We start from the raw sequence: 22091 nt of genomic DNA on the forward strand, positions 1-22091 counted from the left end.
TTGCATTCATGTGAGTGGTCAGTCTACCACTCAAGAGCTCAACAAAAATCTATCCCTTTTCATCTTGGGGAATTCTTATTGATATCTGATAGATTCTCTATGGAGAATTTATGCAGAAATTTGGAAAAATAAGTTTAAATTATCTTTATTTTTATGAATTGTAGAATGAGTAGACAAAATGTATAATTCCATGACCTGAGTAAAATTAGATCATAGTTCTGGCTATGAAGGACAAGAGAACATTCCCCTAAGGACTTTCTTTAGGGCCCCATTAATATCTCTGTTCCTCAGACTGTAGATGAAGGGGTTCAGCATGGGAGTCACCACTGTATACATCAGAGCAGAAATGATGTCTTTGATATTAGAGTTATTGGAGGATGGGACAAAATACTGACCAAGGATTGTCCCATAATATAAAGACACCACAGATAGGTGAGAGCCACAGGTTGACAAAGCTTTGCAGACCCCCTTAGTAGAAGGGATCTTCAGGATGGTGGCAAGAATACGGATGTAAGAGACAATGACACATATTAATGGCAGTGTAATAACAGCTACCCCTACAGTGGATATCACTAGTTCATTGAGGGAGATATCTGAGCAGGATAGCTTGATCAAAGCAGCCAGATCACAGAAGTAGTGAGCTATGGTGTTGTCTGCACAGAAGGACAGTTGGGCCAGGAGAAGGGTGTGGGTCAAGGAGTTGGCACAGGAGAGGATCAAGATCCAGCAACCAGTAGGATGCATAATTCCTGGCTCATGACAGTAGTATAGTGGAGAGGGTGGCAGATGACAACATAGCGATCATAAGCCATTGCAGTGAGCAGGAAACTGTCCAGATCAGCAAAGAATATGAAGAAATACACCTGTGAGATGCAGCCATTGCAGGAAATGGTCTGGCTTCCTGTTTGCATGTTCACCAGCATCTTTGGGGTAGTCACTGATGAGAAACAGACATCAGTGAAGGCCAAGTGACTGAGGAAAAAATACATGGGAGTATGAAGGCAAGAGTCTAATCTGATCAGCAAGATGATAAGCAAGTTCCCAAACAGTGTGGTGAGATAAACACTCAAGAACAGGATGCAGAACAAGACCTGTTGCTGTGGTCTGATGGGAAGTCCTAGGAGGAGGAATTCAGAGACACTTGTGTTGTTGTCTCTTCCCATGCTGTTTTACTAACTGCTGGAAGAAAAGGGAATGAGAAATATCTACCACTGAGTCACAAAAATTAGGCTTAATACACATAAGATTCATAAAGTCACAAATGTTTAGATAAGATTTAGAATACAGACTTTATAATGTTAGAGTTAAAAGGGACCTTAGAACATAAAGTGTTAGAACAGGAAGGAGATTTAGAACCTAGAATGGTAGCATCTGTACATAAAATGCTAGAGCTGGAAAGTACATTAGAGCATAGCGAGAACAATATTATATTTGAATGAATACATAACCTAGAATGCTATAAAATAGAACATGTGGCATTACAACTAGAAGGGCTTTAGATCACAGAACATTAGACCATGGGCTCCATGGACTATGTTCATCCTATTACAGAATACTGCCTTTGTAATCTGCCAGTCCAGGTTTGTTCAACAAGCTTCTCTCTTATTCAGAGACAAAAATCTTTCTGTTGTGACTGTCTCTGCGTGGTTATCACATAGAGTCTCCATTCAGAGACAATGGGGAGAGAAGAGGTTTTCTCACACACCTGATTCCACTCTCCAAAGGACTATACTTATAGTTAGCATAGAGCCCTACATTTCATCAAAATAGATATAGAGATGGAAGACACCTCTGAGATCATCTTGTCCGACCCCTTCATTTTATAATTAAAGAAACTAATGTTAAGACAGTGACTGGCCCGACTTGGTAAGTAGAGGCGCCTGTATTTGAACTTAGGCACCACATTGCCTCTATGATAAATCAATCTTGGATTTATTTTGCTTTGTGTTTTATTGCACATCATCCTTCATTAAAGTTTCCTCACAGTGGCTCATTTTTGTGTGGAAGTGGCCCTGGATTCTCTATGCTATCCAGTGTATGAGAAGCTCCCATACCTACCAAGCTGGAAAGACTTCATATATGGACCCTGTGATGATTATGTGTCTCTTGTTTGAGGAGCAGCATAGCTAATTTTAAGGATAGGAAAGATGCTCAGTGTACAGAATTCTGGGCCTTGAGTCAGGAAGTCCTGAGTTCAAATCCAACCTCACATATTTCCTAGCTGTGTGACCCTGGACAAATCACTTAATCTCCATTTGTGTTGATCCACTGCAGAAGGAAATTACAAGCCATTCCAGAATCTTTGCCAAGAAAACTCCATGGATAGTATTGGCATGCTATAATCCATGGGTCACATTCACAAAGAGTTGGACATGATTGAACAACAACAACAACAAAAAGATACTTGCTGTGTGACTGCGGATGAGTCACTTAGTATCTTAATGACCCCAAGCAATATTCTAAGACCAAAAGTTGCCAAGAGTGTATCAATCTACATTAGTTTATGGAGTTTCCTCCCTGGAAATTCTCTATTCTAATGAAATCACAAGTCACAAAGTGTTCAGTATATTCTGTCTCCTGCATCAGAAAATCTGTCCAATGTCTCATCATGGAATGAAGGTGACCCTCGGCTTTCAAAGTCTATGCGAGTAAAACACAAACTCGACCTCACTGCTTAGTTCTCTGGCTTTGAGTTTTATCTGGACTTAAAGACAAAAATGTTTCTGAGGAGGCATCAAGCTAAGTGAAGAAAGTATCATGACTGGAAGGTTGCTCTCAAGGTAATGAATTGCTGCCTCAGTAGCTCATGAAGACCCTCTATTAAAGCACAGAGTGGTAGCCATCAATGGAGGGAGTATCTACACAGATGAAATCATGTTTTTTTTGCAGTATGTTCTGCTCCAGAAAGAAATAAGTTAGACCAGGAAGATAGTCTGCAGAAAGTTTAAATTAAAATGATTAAAATATAAAATTTTACTTCTAAAAGGGTAAGGGTTTCAATTTCAGGAAAATTCACTCTTACAGGATATTCATTATGTTGCTGAGTAATTAAGTCTTTCTTGTTTATTTTTAAGTCCTTTCATTTCTTAAATCCTTTCAAAAATATCTTTACCCCAAAAAGTTTATATGATTCTACAAAAAAGGACATGAAGAATTTGTGATTTTTTTTTTAAGCGTAAGGATCCACCGTGTGCAACCTGTACATGATTTAGTGAATAAATCCTCGGGAACTGCCTGAGGCATTTAAACGTTAAGTGACTTGCTCAAAGTTAAACAGCTAGCATGTTTTTTCAGTGGTGGGGCTGAACCCATTTTTTTCAGACTCTAAGACCTGCACTCTATCCACTACACCACACTGATGTGTTTCAGTTTCACAAATTAATGCTAACTGAAGTTGTTCAGAAAAGTTCCATATACTTCAGGTTTTTCATGGTTGTGATTCAAATGGTGTAACAAGTTGGGATGAAACTGGGGAAAAGATTCATAACCTGAATCACAGTCATATTTCTTTTATATGGCTGCCATAATTCAAGTACTATTTATCCTATTTCTTAGCCTTTTTTATGGAATACCATGATTCCCAAATGTTCAGATAGGTATCAGTGTGAATTTAAAATTGGATTCTGTTTGTTAATAGTATTGTATTTTTCTGTTCATATAATATCAGGATTATCTGAGATTTCTTTACTGAGGATATTCCTTCCACTGACACAAATTGCAACCATTCAGTGCCCTAGCAGATTGTCTTCTTGTGTTATCTGGATGAAAAATTCTTCATCCTGTGTTCAATCCAATGACGAGCCTTCCTAAACTAAAGTAAACTGGTGTTTGGATGACTGATCCACAATCAGTTGCTAGGCTTTTTTTTAATGTGTTTCCACTGTGGTAGGATGTGTCAGAGCTTACTCTCCATTTACAGAGTCATCTGAGAACTCAAGGTCACCCCTCACCATGATGACACATAATAGGACTTTAAACAAGAATGACAAAAGTGGGAGGACAAAGGACAATAAGTGCAGAGTCTACAACAAAACCAAAACTCCTTTGATCTAGGTTCACTTGTCCACTAACTTGCTGTGTGACCTTGGGCAAGTTGCTCAACCTATCTTGGTCTTGATTTCCTCATCTGTAAAATGTAGGAATAGTTGAACTCCAAGATCATATGCATCCTTAACATCATATAACCCTGTTCCCATCACCTGGTATCAATCCCCTTCCAGTTGCTGCCATGTCTGCAGGGCTAATAACTGCCAATACCTCTTCATCCATTCTATTATACCTTGTTTCTGTAGGTATGAATTAGTGTGATCAGAAGAGGACAGACAGTTACATAGTTTGCTGACTTAGTTGCTTCCTTCATAAACTTTTGTATAAGGACAGCTTAATGGGGGGCAAAAAACTATGTCTCTCCCTGTTACAAGGATGAATGCAAATTTGGAGTTATTACAGATGTCACACTTGAGTCCAGGAAGGCCCCTTTTGTTCCATCTACCAATGGACCTAAACTCTGCGTAAAAGTCAATACATGCTCATAGTAAACCCTGTTTCTTAAGGGCAAAGACGAAAGCACCCCAACACTGAGGATGAAAGTGAAAAGAGTCATGAGGTTGAAGTCAGAGGTTGGACTCTTGTCAGTTAACTACCTATGTGATTGAGCAAATCATTTAATATCTCTAAGATTCAGCTTCCTCATACTTAAAATGAGGGTCTTGGACTCTCTAAGATAAATGGAAATAGATGGCCTCAAAGGTCCCTTCTAATTCTAAATACACAGTCCTATGTTAAAATATATGCCTTTATATATTCAGGTATATCTGCCAATAAAGCTCACCTCTCTTGCTAAGGAAGGTCATAATTCTACCCATAAGGTAGTGATATTCAGAGGAAGTCTATGAGCCAATTATATTCTTGGTGAGAGAACAAATTACCTGCTTTCCCTTTAATAAATACATCTAGCAAATCCTGGTACTCAGAAGGTATCTGAGTCCTTTGGTCTTCAATTGTGGCTAGCACACCTGGTTTGTCTCTGATTCCAGGTAAGCAAATCTCTACTTCAGGAAATCACATTGACATGTATCCCATTCAATGTGGAGACTGTGCTATCTTAAACATGACAACTCACACATCATCCTGCCAATTACATCAGTGGCTACGAGAATTCTTTTCCCTCTACTACCATCTGCTTGCTGCATGATGGGAATGGTTTTGTACTATATTAGCTTTTTTGTCCAAAGACATGCTTTCCACATAATCTGAATATATCTTTCTGAGAGAGGCAATCCTATTTTCTCACCATATTCTAGGTAATATATTCCAATTAATCAGAATCATCTTCCTATTTTGCCTCTCCCTAGGAATTTTCCATTGTGAGAGTTAATGTGACAAGGGAATTCCTGGTCCCCAAGTTCCTTCTCTTTACCTTTGATGAACTCAGCAGAGTTCTAGCAGAGACTTTCTGGCTTGCTTTTTCTATCCCCGTTTTGACTCAAGCATAAATTCTGCCTTTAGTACTAAATCACATGGGTCATACAGTTGCTTCCCATTAGGCAGTCATTATATTCAGATTCCAAACACATATTTAATATGATAGTGTCGCATCACTGGTGCTGCTTAAAAGATTTATGCAATCATCTTTGAAAGGCCTTCCAATAAGCAACTCAGTCTTTATTGATTTTATTGACCTCTTGCCACACAGGGACAGTATCATAAGGCCCCAGCCACTCAGCAAGGCAACATCTAGACACAGATACTTTCCTTCAATTGCTTCCCTAATTCCACTAGGAAAGTGGCTCCATATAATCCTAAAACCAAGGAAATAATTTCCTTAGAAAAACCACAGTGGAAAAGCACCTTTCTTATAGCCTAGAGAGTCTCACTTGGGCCTTAATCTCACAAAAGCAAGTCAGCCTAGTTAAACTTACTGAATCCAGTAACAGTCTTCCTCTTCTTCCTAAATATGCTTGGTAATATCAATCAGTGCAATACAGCCTCTCAGAATGACTTCACTGCTATACACCACTTTTAATGTTAAACTTGCCTAATATGTTCAACTGCACCACAGTCTCTGGCCAGTCCCGACAAACAATCTTTCCTGTGGGTGGGAGATTGGGCTAGATTGTACAGGATCGAATATATTGCATTGTGGCTGAATCTGTAGGATACTTTATCACCACTTAAATATCTTCCTTGGTGTACTATGTCCTAGGTCCCAGCCTTTACAAGGCCTTACAGTGGAACACACCATACCCAGAGGAAACACAAAATGGCACATAGACTCCCGTAACACTAGACTCCTCAGATATATAGCAACCAGGACTACACACAAAGTTTTAGAAAAAAATTGGACAATAAACTCATAGACCACTACTATCAAGCCACCATAGGTTTCTGGGAGCCTTACATAAAGTTCACTTTCCTTCTCTCGTATGCTTTTACTGTATGGGATGGGCCAATCTGACCAAGGTTCAGAAGGGTCATAGGCAGTGCAGAAATGATTTAAACTCTTCCTCCTGCCAGACTGGATGTGGGTGCTCTACTCCTTACTTCTGTTATACTGTTTGATCATCAGTAACACACAGCTCCAAATGATTCCAATGTAGATCTCTGGGTCAAAGCATAGCTGAACTTCTTTGCTTCTGTGCTTTTTAATAACACTAATATACATAGAATGACCAAAATACGTTAGTGGCAGTATTCACACACAAGATTGTCTTATTGTCAAAATAGGGGTCCAACAACACATATATATTTAAACTATTCATGAAAAGGTCTCCCTTCAAACACACACACATGACATACACACATACACACAGCTCTCTCTCTCTGTATATATAGACATATGTATGTATATGTGTATACACATGGATGCAATTTATATATTTTAATATATATATAATCTATATTATGTGTGTATATAAATAAGTATTAGAAGGGAACTGAAAAGTCATGCTATTCAACCCATAACTGAAATATGAAGCTTCTCAATATAACTTTCAATCAGAGTTCATTCAGACTCTGAATATCTCCAGAGACTAGCAACTCACTACTTATGTAATTAGCCTCTTTAATTTTGGGTCCTTTGATTGTAATAAAGTTTTTCTTTAACATTATAGCCTTAAACATATTTGAAGGAAACTATTATGCTTCACCTACATCTTCTCTTTTCAAGGATAAATGTCCTCAATATCACAACTACTTAAATAACAAGCTTATGTAGATAAGAGGATGTCACAGAGTCATTGAATCACATAATTGAAGGGTATAAAGGGACCTCACAAGTCTTCTAGTTGAACTCACACCTAAAAAAGCATCTCTTCCACCACATGCCAAACAAGCAGCCTCTTGTCTTTCACCTGAAATTCTCTAGGGAGGAAGAATTCATTATATTCAAAAGTATCCTATACAATTTTAGGACAGTTCTAATTGTTAAGAAATTTTTCATTATGTTGAACCCATCTGCCATTCCACTACAACTTTCACCCATCACTTCCAATTCTGCACTTTGAGTTGAAGCAAAACAAGCCCAGTTCCTTTTCCACATGACAGTCCTACAACTAGGTAAAGACAGCTGTCAAGCTCCCTCAAAGTTTTCTCTTCTTTAGTCTGAACATTTTTAGCTGCTTCAATTAATCCTTGGATAGAATGGTCTCCAGTGTTGCTTCCCACTGTGGTTTCCTTCCTATAGGCATGCTCCAGCTTATTAATGGGGAATAAAATGCCGAAGGGTATCCTACAGATGTGGTTTGACCAGGGCAGAGCCCAGCAGGGCTGTTTCTTCTCTTACTCTGGATGCTGCTTCTCTTAATGTAGCCCAACCATCTAACCATAGCTTTATTGGCTGCCATAACACATCTTTAACTCACTTTGAGGTTGCAGTCCACTAAGTCTCCTAGATCTTTTTTTCACACAAGTTGTTGCCTAGTCATGCCTTCTCCATTTTATACTGGTAGAGCTGATTTTTTTAGTTCAAGTGGAGTATTTTATATTTATTTATATTAAATTATGAGGTATTGGATTTGGCCTATCTTTTTAAGCTTTCTTCTAATCTTTTTGAATCCTAATTTCATCATTCAACCTGTTAGCTCCCCCTCCTAGATTTGTCATCTGCAAATTTCAAAAGTATGTTATTTATGAGTTAATCCACTTCATTCATAAAATACTAGAAAAGATTAGAATTCTTCTATCAAAGAATCTTAGACTCATATAATCAAAGAAACAGAGTCATATAATCTCAGTTTAGCAGAATCTCAGAGTTAGCCTAATAGGGGCTCATTGTTTAAAGAAACCTCAGAATTAATTTATTCCAAACTAACACTCAGTGTGGGAATCAACTACATGGCATCCCTGGCAGGTGTTCCTTCAGCATCTAATTGAATACTCCAAATGGAGTGAGTGCACACAACTGACTTAAATAGCCCATCTCCCCCTTCAACAGCTTTGATTTGGGGAAAGCTCTTATGTTGTACAGAATGGTTCCTGAACTCTGACTTTTCTCCCACTCACTAGATTTCCTTACATTGAAAGAGCTGTTCATATGAACAGAGGATCTTCTAATTTAATTTCATTGATTTTCTGACCTAAGGTGAGAGAGCAGGGAGGACAGGAAATCTTAGGGCTTGCTATCAGAGAGGTTGCAGTATGGGAGAGCTAGGGCCAACAGTCATACAACCTCTCAGAAAAGCATCAAGGAGGTCAAGGAATACAGTACACAAAAGACTGTTTTAGGAGTCAAAAGAACTGAGTTCTGTGACTTGGCTTTGTTTCCAATTCCCTTATTGATATTGACCTCAATCCCACTTTTCTTGGACCCACTTTTCTTCTCTGTTTAATGGGTAGTTCAGACTAGATTATTTTTTATGATCCCTTCCCTATCTAACATTTTAAGGTCCTTTCTAGTGCGAAGATTCAAAATAGCTTATATTTTTATAGAGTTTTATTGTTCTATTGTATGATATCCTAATAAAGTATTATTTATCCCTTTTTCAGATAAGGAAACTGAAGCTCAAAGGGTGAGGTGATTTCTCCAGTTCAGCTACTAAATAATTTTATAAGATGGGACTAAAACTCAGGTCTTCTGATGCTAAGTATGGTGGTCTTTCCACTAGATGATGCTAACTCTCTATTCCTTTTTATAGGTTTTAACATTCTATTTTCTTAGGTTCCTTTGATTTCTGATTTCCTTTTATTTCAGTTAACTCCAGTGGTTTCCTATTATCTCCAGGATCAAATACAAAATGTTCTGTTTGGCAATCAAAGCTCTTCATAACCTACCTTTTTTTAATTTCTCTAGTATTCTTACATATTGCACATACTCTTTGATCTAGTAAAACTGGTCCCCTGGCTATTCCAGAAACAAGACACCCCATCTCAGCTCTAGGACTTTTGCTTGGCTGTCCTCCATGTTCAGAATGTCCTTCCTCATCTCTACCTACTGACTTCTCTGGTTTTCTTTAAGTCCCAATTAAAATCCCATCTTTCACAGGAGGTCTTTCCCAACTCCTCTTAGTTCTAGTGCTTTCTTCTGTTAAATTATTTTCTATTTATCTTGTATCTTTATTTGTATATGCTTGTTTGCAAGTTTTCTTCCCCATTAGATTATGAACTCCTTGAGGGCAGGAACTGTCTTTTGTCTCTTTTCATAAGCCTAGAACTTAGTGCAGTGCCTGGCACAAAGTAGGCACTTAAGAAAAGTTTATTGACTGAGTAAAATTTTTTTACATTTTTAATATCCTATATTCCATGTTCTAACAGTCTATGGTCTAGCATGGGGATTCAAATAAATTGGGAATCTGCATTGGAAAGTAATAGGCAGCTAAATGGTTCAGTGGATAGAGCACTGGATTTAGACTTAGAAGACATGAGTTCAAATTCAACCTCAGACACTTGTTAGCTAAGTGACATTGTGCAAGTAACTATATTTCTCAGTCTCAGTGTCCTCATCTGGAAGATAAGAATAATATCACCTACCTCACAGCATTGTGGTGAGGATCAAATAAGATATTTTTTAAAACTCTATGCAAACCTAAAAGTGCTATAAGATGCTCGCTATTATTAGGCATTATTCTTTGTTAAATCTGAGGAAGCAGAAAAATATTATGAATCTGTCTGCCTGTCTGTCTCACACACACACACACAAACAACACCCCCAACGTAAACACACAAATACACATTACTTGAATAAAGAAGTCCAAATCTATCTGACCTGTGCCTGCATGGGATAAATTCAGATGCTCTCAACTCCAGAGCATACAGCTTCTCACCAGGATACATGGGAATCTGGAAGAAACAGGATAACCTAAGTCTTCAGAATTCTGGGCTGCTCACAGGGAATGGGGAAATGGATAAAGCACGATGTTTGTTGGGAAGAGCTTCTTCATTCCTGTCCACTACCAAAGGAGCTTGGGACTCCTGCTTTATCAGTCAAAGAAGGAACCAGGAGGAGGGAGACAATACTCCCAAGATTCTGGTTAGAAATAAACATGGAGTAATCCCCCATAGGCTCCCTGTGAAATGGATACACTGGGGTTGGGGGAAGGGGAATGTTTGTGTCAGAGATTGGAGAAGGCAATACTGTGGGCCATTGGGAAAAATACCTTTGGGGTGTCCATTCTCTCTCCTCTGGGCCTGTGTAAAGAAATGATTAGCTTCTTATTCTCCAGCTCAAAGCTGTACCTCATGCAAGTCTCATTTACCTAATACCACCTGCCCTTGCCTAGACTCTTGGACATCCATAATCAACTAAGACTCAAATTATTCAGATTTAGACAAGAATCCTTCTCACCTTCATTTTAGTTTTGGGGGATATACATATGCATATACACATGTATGTATGTATATGTATAGACATGTATATGTGTGTATGTATATGCATATATATGTATGTATACTTGTGTGTGTATGTATATATATAGAGAGAGAGAGAATTAAAACACTTTGCTATGGAATGAAGAAACACATAAAGCAAACTCTGTGAGTCTAGGGATTGTTTTGTGCCCTAGCCTGGGCACAGAATAGACAGTTAATACTTACTGACTGAATGATAAACTAAAATTAAAAAAAAAATAGCTGGCATTGCTTTAGCACTTTAGAGTTTATAGACTCTTTTTCATCCAAACAGCTCTGTGAGTTAGGTATTAAATGTCCACCCTTGATTTACAGATGGAATTCATTGCGGTACAGAGTATAGAGCAATACTCTGTTCACTCTATCATTACCAGTAACAGCTCAAAAAGAAGTGATTTGCTCAGTGTTGCATTATTCATTCATTCAATGAACATATGTATTCAACAGCTATTATGTGCAAGGCTCTAGGCTATGCTTTGAGGATATTCAAATGCATCCAAGATCTCCTTGTTTCTGGATGTTTCCCTTTAATGATACAGAGAGCAGCTCTTCTATGCCTATCCATACTTTGAGATTCTTGTACATGTATGTCTGTAAGTTTGTTTCTAGGTTCCATTCAACATACTAGGTTCCATCCTTCCTTTCTTTTGACATAACCGTGGTGTACTCGATCTGTCCATCTGTCATCCCTCACTCCTACTACATGGCCAGTCCTTTCTCTTTTTTGCTCATAAATTTCCCTGCTAATATTTTCTCCAGTTCTTTAAAGTTCTTTTTTTGTCATATGTTGCAGCATTCTCACATCCACCATGAACATTTCAAGTGACTTCTGGGTAATACTAATTTTTAATTCTTTGGGGCACTGTAGTGTTCCATGATTCAAAGCCATACAATAACACTGGGTGGATAAAAGGCAATATTTTTAAAAGCTTAGAATTCCAGACTCCTAAATGTTGATGGAACCTTAAAAGTCATCTCTTCCAACTCCTACCTGAAGAGTTCTTTACCTTGTACAGATTATAGTCTAGTAAACAGGTAAGGCTATAAATAATTATGATATGAAACAGACCACAGTAAATCCATAAAAATAAACAAATAAAGATCTAAGACTATTCATATATAAATTGCTTTCAAATTTTGACTACAAGGAAGAAAGCACTGGACTGCAAGATATAAGATTTGGCTGCATGTGAGTCATATTTCTACAGTTTGCAACAGTGGAACCCAAGCCTTCAGACTACAAGACCAGTGTTCATTTGACTGTGCTCATTAGCATATCTTATGAAACCTTACACTTATTAAAACTACAAAAGCATATGTAGCCTCATTTATCAGAAAGAGTATTGGATGTGGAATCAACACATCTGAGTTGGACTCTCAGCTTTGTCACTTACCACCTGAGTAGCCATGAGAAATTTCTTGAATCACTTTGGTTGTTTCCTTATGTATGAAATGAGGCAGTAAGATAAAAATTATTTCTCAGCCACCTTCCTACTCTAATATTTTATGATTTTATGAAAACATATATCACATAAAATATTATACTTATGTTAAAGCCCCTATTTAATATAATCACGTTGTCTTCATTACTTCAGTGCAGTGTTCCTAAATAATTTTATTTTTTAAAATTAGTTTTATTTATTTTGTTAAATACTTCCCAATTATATGTAAAAAAATTTAACAATCATTTTTTGAAATTTGGAGTTCTAAATCCTCTCCCTTCCATTGCACCTCTCCTCCTTTGAGAAGGCAAGTAATTTGATATAGATTATACATGTGAAGTCATGCAAAGCATATTTCCATACTAGCCATGTTGCAAAAGAAAACACAAGTGAAATAAAACAATAAAAATAGAGAATTTTTTAAAATTATGCTTCAATCTGTATTCAGAATTCTTCAGTTCTCTTTCTGGACTTGGATAGTACTTTTTATCATGGGTTCTTTGGAATTGTCTTGAATCATTGTCTTAATTACAGCAGCTAAGTCTTTCACAGTTAATCATTCTTACAATATTGCTGTTACTGTATATTATGTTATCCTGGTTCTGCTCACTTCAGTTTGCATGATTTCATGAGTCTTCTCAGGTTTTTCTGAAACTATCTTGCTCATCATTTCTTATAGCACAATAATATTTCACTCAGTCATATACCACAACTTTTAAAACCATTCTTAAATTCATGGACATTCTTTAGATTTTCCATTCTTTGCCCCTTTCCCCCCCACACACAGCTGCTATAAATATTTTTGTATGAGTAGGTTCTTTTTCCTTTTCTTTGATCTCTTTGGGATACAAACTTAATGGTGGTATTGCTGGTTCAAAGGATATGTAGAGTTTTATAACCCTTTGGGCATAGTTCTAAATTGTTCCCCAGAATGGTTGGAGTAATTCACAACTCCACTAACAATGCATTAGTATCCCAACTTTTCCACATCCCTCCAGCATTTGTCATTTTCCTTTTCTTTCATATTAGCTAAGCTGATAAGTGTGAGGTGGTATCTCATTTTTGTTTTAATTTTCATTTCTCTAATTAGTAGTGATTTAGAGCCTTTTTTCAAGTAATTATTGATAACTTAGATTTCTTTTTCTGAAAACTGCTTCTTCATATCCTTTTACCACTTATCAACTGGGGAGTGGCTCTTGTTTGTATAAATATGATTCAGTTCCCTTTATATTTGTGAAATGAGACCTTTATCAGAGAAACTTGCTATAAATTTTTTCCCAGCTTCCTACTTTCCTTCTAATTTTGGCTACATTAGTTTTGTTTGTGCAAAAGCTTTTTAATTTCATCTAATCAAAATCATCTATTTTACCTCCCATAATGCTCTCTATTTCTTGTTTGGTCATAAACTCTTCCCTTATTCAAAGATCTGACAGGTACTTTTTTCCATGCTCACCTAATTTACTTATGATATTACCATTTATGTCTAAAGCATTTATTCATTTTGACTTTATGTTGGTATATGGTGTGCAATGTTGGTTTATGACTAATTTCTGCCAAACTGCTTTCCTATTTTCCTGGTAAATTTTGTCAAATGTTGAGTTCTTACCCCAAAAGGTTGGATTTCAGGCTTTATAAAATACTAGATTACTATTGTCATTAACTACTATGTGTTGTGTACCTAATCCATTCTACTGATCCACCACTCTATTTCATAGTCAGGAGCAGATTGTTTTGATGATTACTGCTTTGTAACAGAGTTTGAAATCTGGAACTGCTACATCACTTTCTTTCACATTTTTGAACTTTTGATCTTCCAGATGAATTTGTTACTATTTTTTCTAGCTCTACAAAATGATTCCTTGGTAGTTTGATTGATATGGAAATGAATAAGTAAATTAATTTAGGCAGAATTGTCATTTGTATTATATTGGTTCAGCCTATCCATGAATAATTAATATTTTTCTAATTGTTTAAATCTGTCTTTATTTGTATGGAAAGAGCTTTACAGTCATGTTCATATAATCCCTGGGTATTGTCAAGACAGGTAGACTTCCAAGTACTTTATATTGTCTGCTGTTATTGTAAATAGGTTCTCTTTCTATTTCTTTCTGCTGGGTTTTGTTAGTAATGAATAAAAAATGCTGATAAGTTATATGGGTTTATTTATATCCTGCCACTTTCCTGAAATGGTTAGTTATTTCAAGTAGTTTTTTAGTTGATTCTCTAGGATTCTTTAAGTATACCAACATATCATCTGCAAAGCATGATAGTTTTGTTTCCTAATCTAATTCCTTCAATTTCTTTTTCTTCTCTTCTTGCTATAGCTAGCATTTATAGTACAATATTGAATAATAGCAGTGATAGTGGACATCCTTGTTTCATTCCTGATCTTATTAGGAAGGCTTCATGTTTATTCTCATTACATATAATATTTGGTTTGAGTTTTAGATATATACTACTTATCATTTTAAGAAAGGCTCCACTGATTCCTATGTTTTCTAGTGTTTTTAATAGGAATGGGTGTTGTATTTTGTCAAAAGCTTTTTCAAGTATGTATGGATATAATCATGATTTTTTTGTGTTTTTTTAATTGATACAGTCAATTATGTTAATAGTTTTCCTGATTCTGAAGCATTCCTGCATTCCTGGGATAAATCCCACCTGGTTATAGTGTATTATCTTTGATATAATGGTGTAATTTCCTTGTTATTATTTTATTAAAAATTTTTGCATTGATATTCATTAAAGAAATTGGTCTATAGTTTTCTTTCTCTGTGTTTTTTTCTCCCTGGTTTAGGTATCAAAACCATATTTGTGTCATAAAAGGACATATATAAGACTCATTCTTTATTTTTTCAAATACTTTATGTAGTATTGAGATTAATTGTTCCTTAAATACTTGATATAATTCACTTGTGAATCCTTCTAGTCCTGGGGATTTTTTTCTTAGGCAGTTCATTTATTGCTTGTTCAAGTTTTTTTTTTTTCTAAGATAGGGTTATTTAAGTGTTCTATTTCCTCTTCTGTTAACCTGAGTGGTTTATGTTTTTGTAAATATTCATCCATTCATTCATTTGATGGTCAGTTTTACTGGCATATAATTGGACAAAATAACTCTAATAATTGTTTTAATTTCATCTTCATTTTTTGGTTCATTCTTTTCATTTTTGATACTAGTAATTTGTTTTTCTTCCTTCTTTTTTTAAATCAGATTAACCAATAATTTATCTATTTTATTTTTTTCATAAAACCAGCTCTTAGTTTTTTATTAGTTCAATGATTTTATTACTTTCAATTTTATTAATCTCTTTTTTGATTTTCAGGATTTCAATTTTGGTATTTAATTGGAGATTTTTAATTTTTTTCTAGTTTTTTTTAGTTGCATGTCCAACTCATCGATCTACTCTCTCTCTTTCTATCTCATTGATGTACACATTTAGAGACATAAATTTTCCCCTAAATACTGCTTTGGCACCATCTCATAAATTGTGGAATATTATCTTGTTGTTGTTCTCTTTAATGAAATTATTGACTGTTTCTATGATTTGTCCTCTGACTAATGATTCTTTAGGATTAGATTATTTAGTTCCCAATTAACTTTTAATCTATGTTTCCATTTAATCTATGTTCCTTTTATTAAATGTAATTTTATTGTATTATAGTCTGAAAAAGATGCATTTAGTAGTTTTGCTTTTCTGCATTTGATTGTGAAGTTTTTAAGCCCTAATACAAGATCAGTTTTTGTAAAGGTGCCATGGACAGCTGAGAAAAAAGGTATAGTCCATTCTATTTCCATTCAGTTTTCTCCAGAGATGTATTATATCCAAATTTTCTAAGATTCTATTCATCATCATGACTTTTTTCTTATTTATTTTGTGGTTAGAACTATCTAGCTCTGAGAGAGAAAAGTTGAAGTGCCCCACATGTATACTTTAACTTTCTATTACCTTCTGTATTCATTTAACTTTTTCCTTAAGAATTTGGATGCTATACCTTTTGGTGCATACATGTTTAGTATTGATTTTACTTCATTGCTTATGGTGCCTTTTAGCAAGATATAGTTTTATCCCTTTTTGTTATCACAACCCTGCTTATCCCTTTTAACTAGGTCTATTTTTGTTTTTGCTTTGTCTGAGATCTTAATCACTACCCTAGTTTTTATTTTACTTTAGCTAAAGGATAATACTCTGCTCTAGCCCCTTATTTTAACTTTGAGTATGTCTCTGTCTTTCAAGTGTGTTTCTTGTAAACAATATATTGTTGGATTCTGGTTTCTAAGCCATTCTGCTATCCACTCTTATTTTATGGGTGAGTTCATCCCACTTATATTTACAGTTATGATTACTAACTGTACAAAGTAATATTCTTCAAGGGCAGTACACCAAAAATTAAACAATAATTTCTTGATTTGACATTTGGATCTCTTCACAATCTGGGTCTTTCCTATTTTTCTAGTCTTCTTACACATTATCCTCCTCTACTTACTTTACAATACACTCACACTTGCCTACTTGCTTTGGTGCACACATGACTCCCCTTCTCCAGTGTCTGTGCCCTCCAGGACTCACCTTCTACTCTCATAATACTTAGTTTTTTTCAAAACAACTCAAGTATTATTTTCTATACAAAATCTTTTCTGATATCCCCAGATGATAGTGTTAGGCCTTCCCCAAACTACCTTGTATTCAGTTTATTATATATATATGCACATATATACGTATGTATATCTATATTCATATTTTTGTTATCTCTCCCATTAGAATGTAACCTCCTTAAGGGCAGGGCTTCTTAACATTTTTGTTTGTGACAGGTGATACTTTCAGGACTAATGAGTTTAGGCCATCACTTGAAGGAGGCAAGATAAGGTGGGAAAAGGCCTTGCTAACTACTGTCCCTTCGACTAGAATAGGCAGGGAAATGGGAAGTCAATCAATCAATAAACATTTATTAAGCATATACTATATGCCAGGCACTGTGATGTGTTGAGGATACCAAAAAAAAGGCAAAAGATAGTCCCTACCATCAAATAACTCATAATCTAATAGAGTAGACAGCAATCAAAAATATGTACAAGCAAACTGTGTAAAAGACAAATAGGAGATAGTTAAGAGACAGAAGGCACTAGACGTAAGAGGAGTTCAGAAAATTTTCCTGTAGAAGGTAGGATTTTAGTTGGGACCTAAAGGAAGCTAGGGATGATGGGGAGAGATAACATTCTAAGCATGGCAAACAACCAAAGAAAATACCCAGAGCTAAAAGATGAAATGTCTTGTTCATGTAACAACAAGGAAGCCAATGTCATTGAATAGAAAAATAGATGACTGGGAATAAGGTACAAAAAGACTGGAAAGGTAGGAGGGGGCTAAGTTATAAAGAGTTTTGAATGCCAAACAGAGAGCTTTGTCTTTTATTCTGAAGATGATAGGGAGCTGCTGAAATTTATTGATTTCTGGGGAGGGGGGTAGAAGATGACATGACTGTACTTGTATGTATATACATACATGTACATGTGTGTATGTATATGTGTGTATGTGTATGGATATATATAGAGAGAGGGAAAGGTACATATATCTATAGATGCATGTGGGTGTGTATATATATGTACATATATACATATATATATATATACATGCATTTATATCATGGATTGTTAGTTTCAGGCAGGCAGATTTGGGGGCAGAAGGGCAATCTACATTTGGAAAAACACAATACATTCAAAACTATTCCCAATGATTTGCATAACATCATGATATAGTTGTGCTTTAAAATGTTTGAGAAAGAATGAGAGGCAGAAAGGAAGAAGAGGAAGGAAGGAAGGAAAGAATGAAAGGAGGAAGGAAGGAAGGAAGGAAGGAAGGAAGGAAGGAAGGAAGGAAGGAAAGATGCTGAGAGATCTCTCTGACAGTCTCTTCCATTCTGTCCAAGGATTCCCAATTCCCTCCAAATAAAATAAACAGCATATGAAGATCCCAACATTTTAAACTGACATTTTAACTGGTCTTAGGTACCAAAGGTAGTAGAAATAACCTCATTAGCAATCATTGAGCATCCATATGGGGTTGTAGACATAGTAGAAGTAAGCAGCATCAATTTGATTCCTGCATGAAACAGTCTCTGGGACTCAGTTTCTACATCTGGAAAATGTGGTAATAATTTCTGCCATTCTAGCTTCAAAGGGTTACAATTAAGGATCAAATGAGATAACATATGTGAAAGTCCATTGTCAACAATAAAGAAATATAAGGTATGATTATTATTACCTTTTCAACTGTAGCATAAGTAGAGATTATGTTTAACTCCATGCATTGAGTGAAATTAGGGTAATGGAGCTAGTTTAGAAGCATGAGTTACTGTCGCTGAGAGGAGAATATTGTTCTGTTGAGGATTCTTCTCAAAGCAGCCTTCATGTCCCTGTTCCTCAGACTATAAATGAAGGGGTTCAGCATGGGAGTCACCACTGTATACATCATGGCAGAGATAATGTCTTTGATATTTGAATTCCTGGAGGAAGGGAAAAGGTACTGGCCAATGATTGTCCCATAATACAAAGACACTACAGACAGGTGTGAGCCGCAGGTAGACAATGTTTTGCAGGTCCCCTTGGTAGAAGGGATCTTCAGGATGGTGGCAGTAATGTGTATGTAAGAGACAAGGACACATATTAATGGAAGCATAATGACTATTGTTCCCATAGTAAACATGACTAGTTCATTGAGGGAAGTGTCTGAGCAGGACAGCTTGAGCAAAGCGGCTAGGTCACAGAAGAAATGGGAGACAGAATTTTCTGCACAGAAGGACAGCTGGGCCAGGAGAAGGGTGTGGGAAAAAGAGCTGGCACAGGAGACAATCCAGGAGCCAACCACCAGCAGGCTGCAGAGACTCTGGCTCATAACAGTGGTATAATAGAGAGGGTGGCAGATGGCAACATAGCGATCATAAGCCATTGCAGTGAGCAGGAAGCTGTCCAGATCAGTAAAGAATATGAAGAAACACATCTGTGAGATGCAGCCATTATAGGGAATGGTCTGGCTCCCTGTCTGCATGTTCACCAGCATCTTTGGGGTAGTCACTGATGAGAAACAGACATCAGTGAAGGCCAAGTGACTGAGGAAGAAATACATGGGAGTATGAAGGTGAGAGTCCAGTCTGATCAAAAAGATAATAAGCAGGTTCCCCAGGACTGTGGTGAGATACATGCTCAGGAAAAGAATGTAAAACAGAACATGATGCTGTGGTCTGATAGGAAGTCCCAGGAGGCGGAATTCAGAGATACTTGTCTTGTTCTCCCTCTCCATTCTGTTCTATCAGCTTAAAGAAGAAGGGATCAGTTTGGCACGGGGAAAGCATACCACTTGGACCCAGATGATCTGTGTTCAAATCAAAGCTTTGTTACCATCCATGTGACCTTGTACAAATCTCAACTTCTTTGGAACTCCAAGGTACCCCAGAAAAAAATGTTAGAATAACTGTTAGACTTAGGCATGAATAGTGTGGGCTGGGAGTGTTAGTTCATAAACCCATGTTTCATGAAAACCTGTAATGTTAGAGATTAAAGGGACCTGAGAACCAGAATGTTAGAAATCAAACTCTAGGTTCAGTGCTCATTCCTCTGCGGCATGCTTCATCTCTACACTATCAATGTAACCCTTGTTTAACTCTTTAGTCTCTTAGCCCTCCTGAAACTATTTTGAATTATATGTATGTATATATATGTACACATATATATATATACATATATGTATATATACACATATATACTTATATGTGTGTTTGTATGTATATATTGAGAGGAGCATGTAGTAGTGGCTAAAATGCTGATCTAGAAATATCTAGGTGCAAGTTTCACCTCCAACACTATTGGCTGTGTGACCCTTGGCAAATCAATTAACCTCAGTGCTCTGGCCAGCTATCTATGATTATATGTTTCAGAGACAGTGTTGCCCTACAGTGGGAGAGGAAGTTCCTTGCCAGGAAGTCTCTACACCAATAAAATCACAGGTCCAGATCCTATCCCTATATTTTCTATATAAACTTATGTACTTTATATTTATAAAGCTTTAACAGCATAAAATAACACTAAAAATTTTCAGACATCCCTGTAGATGTGTACATTTGTCCCTGTTAGAATGTAAGTCCTTTAGGGGCAGCTAGGTGGCACAGTGGATAGAGCACCAGCCCTGGATTCAGGAGGACCTGAGTTCAAATCTGGCCTCAGACACATAACACTTACTAGCTGTGTGATCCTAGGCAAGTCACTTAACCCCATTGCCTAGCAAAAAAAAAAAAAAAAAGAATATAAGTCCTTTGAGGACAGAGACTGTTTCACTTTTGGCTTTTTATCCTCAGAGAATAGTATAGTTCCAAGTATGTATCAGCACTTACTAAATGCTTGTGATGGATTGTTCTCACTCCTAGTAATAATCATTCTGCCATAACCATCTCTGCTCTGAGTGGCTTGTGTTGAACAGAATAGAGAGAGATGAGTATTTTCTATCCACATATCTCTGAACCACTCTCCAATGGACTGATAAACTGTATGTTGCAAAGACACTGGGGTCGTGTCCAATATAAATAACTTATTTCTTTCCTGAGGCTCTGATGCATCTGCAGGACATAAAGGGTTCTCTGTGTTCTTTAGAGCACAAGACCTGGAAAGTTTTACTGCACTGGAAAGGCTTCCAGCATGACTAAATCAAAGACAGATCTAACTGAATATGGAGAGCAAGGGGAGTGAATCTTTGGGCTACAGCAATTTGTTAAAATCTGCTATTGAGGCATGGGATGGTGGTATGTTGGAGAAAAGATCAGCCATAACACTGATAGAGAGAATATTTTTATTCAAGAGAAGTGGTGAAAAGAATGAGAGGTTAAATATCAGAGGATCAAGAAAGAAATATAAAGAAGAGGCCTTAAACCCTAGGCTAGAGGCAGGGACTATAACCAGAGGTGAAAGCAGCCTCTTCCTGGGGTTCCTCTAGTGCTTAACCTTTTGAATATCTCTTCTCCTACCGTTTCTTTTCCCAACCCACCTCCTGTCTCTTCTCTTTAGTATTGCTAGCCTGTTCTTGGTATTTCATCTCAGACTTTACCATTTATACAAGACTCCTAGAAATAAAGCTGTGAGAATCATTAGCTGGATTTTCTTGTTACATACGATTCTTCTTCTAACCTAGGTTAAATAGTTTTTCTTCTACTGTATTTTCTGCTTGTCAATTATAAACAAGTCACCACTTATAAAAGCCCTTGATTTACACCAAACACATGAGATGAGAGAGATCTGGTTTCTCTTGTGAGTTCCAGTTGCACATCATCAATTGCATATTGGAAATTTCCAACTCTGTGTCCCAAAGCCATCTCAAAATTAATGTGTCCAAAACAGAATTAAACAGAATTAAATCACCCCCCCAAAAAAACTACCCCTCCTTATGGCTTATCTGTTTCTGTCAAAGATACCATCATGCTTTCTGTTAAACACATTTGCAACTCTGAAGATAATCTCGACTCTCTCTGAACACCTCCACATCCAATCAGTTGGCAGGTCTTGTTGGTTCTGCCTTTAAAACATTTCTCACATCTTTACCTTTCTCTCCACTCACTAAACCACCACCCATCCAGGCTCTTATCTTTTTTCACTTGGACTATTGTAATAACCTCCTAATTGGTCTCTCTGCTCCTTGCTCCCTCTCCAATTCACCCTCTGTCGAATTGCCAAAGTAATAGTCTTTTAAAAAATTCTGATCACTTGCTTGCTGAAGAAGCTCCCATGGTTCACTGTTGCCTATAGAATCAAATATCAGATCCCCTGTT

General features: G+C 36.7%; 1 protein-coding gene across 1 annotated transcript; it reads right to left on the reverse strand.

Moving 5' to 3' along the window:
- Positions 1–222: 222 nt before the first annotated feature.
- On the reverse strand, positions 223–19579 carry LOC114046995 (olfactory receptor 1J4-like). The gene is given in 3 exon segments (XM_027867639.1): positions 223–725; positions 728–1164; positions 19083–19579. Coding segments are annotated over 3 exon segments (1437 nt in total).
- Positions 19580–22091: the final 2512 nt, after the last annotated feature.

The sequence above is a fragment of the Vombatus ursinus genome, unplaced genomic scaffold, assembly GCF_900497805.2.
Source record: "Vombatus ursinus unplaced genomic scaffold, bare-nosed wombat genome assembly UNPS02014786.1, whole genome shotgun sequence".
NCBI lineage: Eukaryota > Metazoa > Chordata > Mammalia > Diprotodontia > Vombatidae > Vombatus > Vombatus ursinus.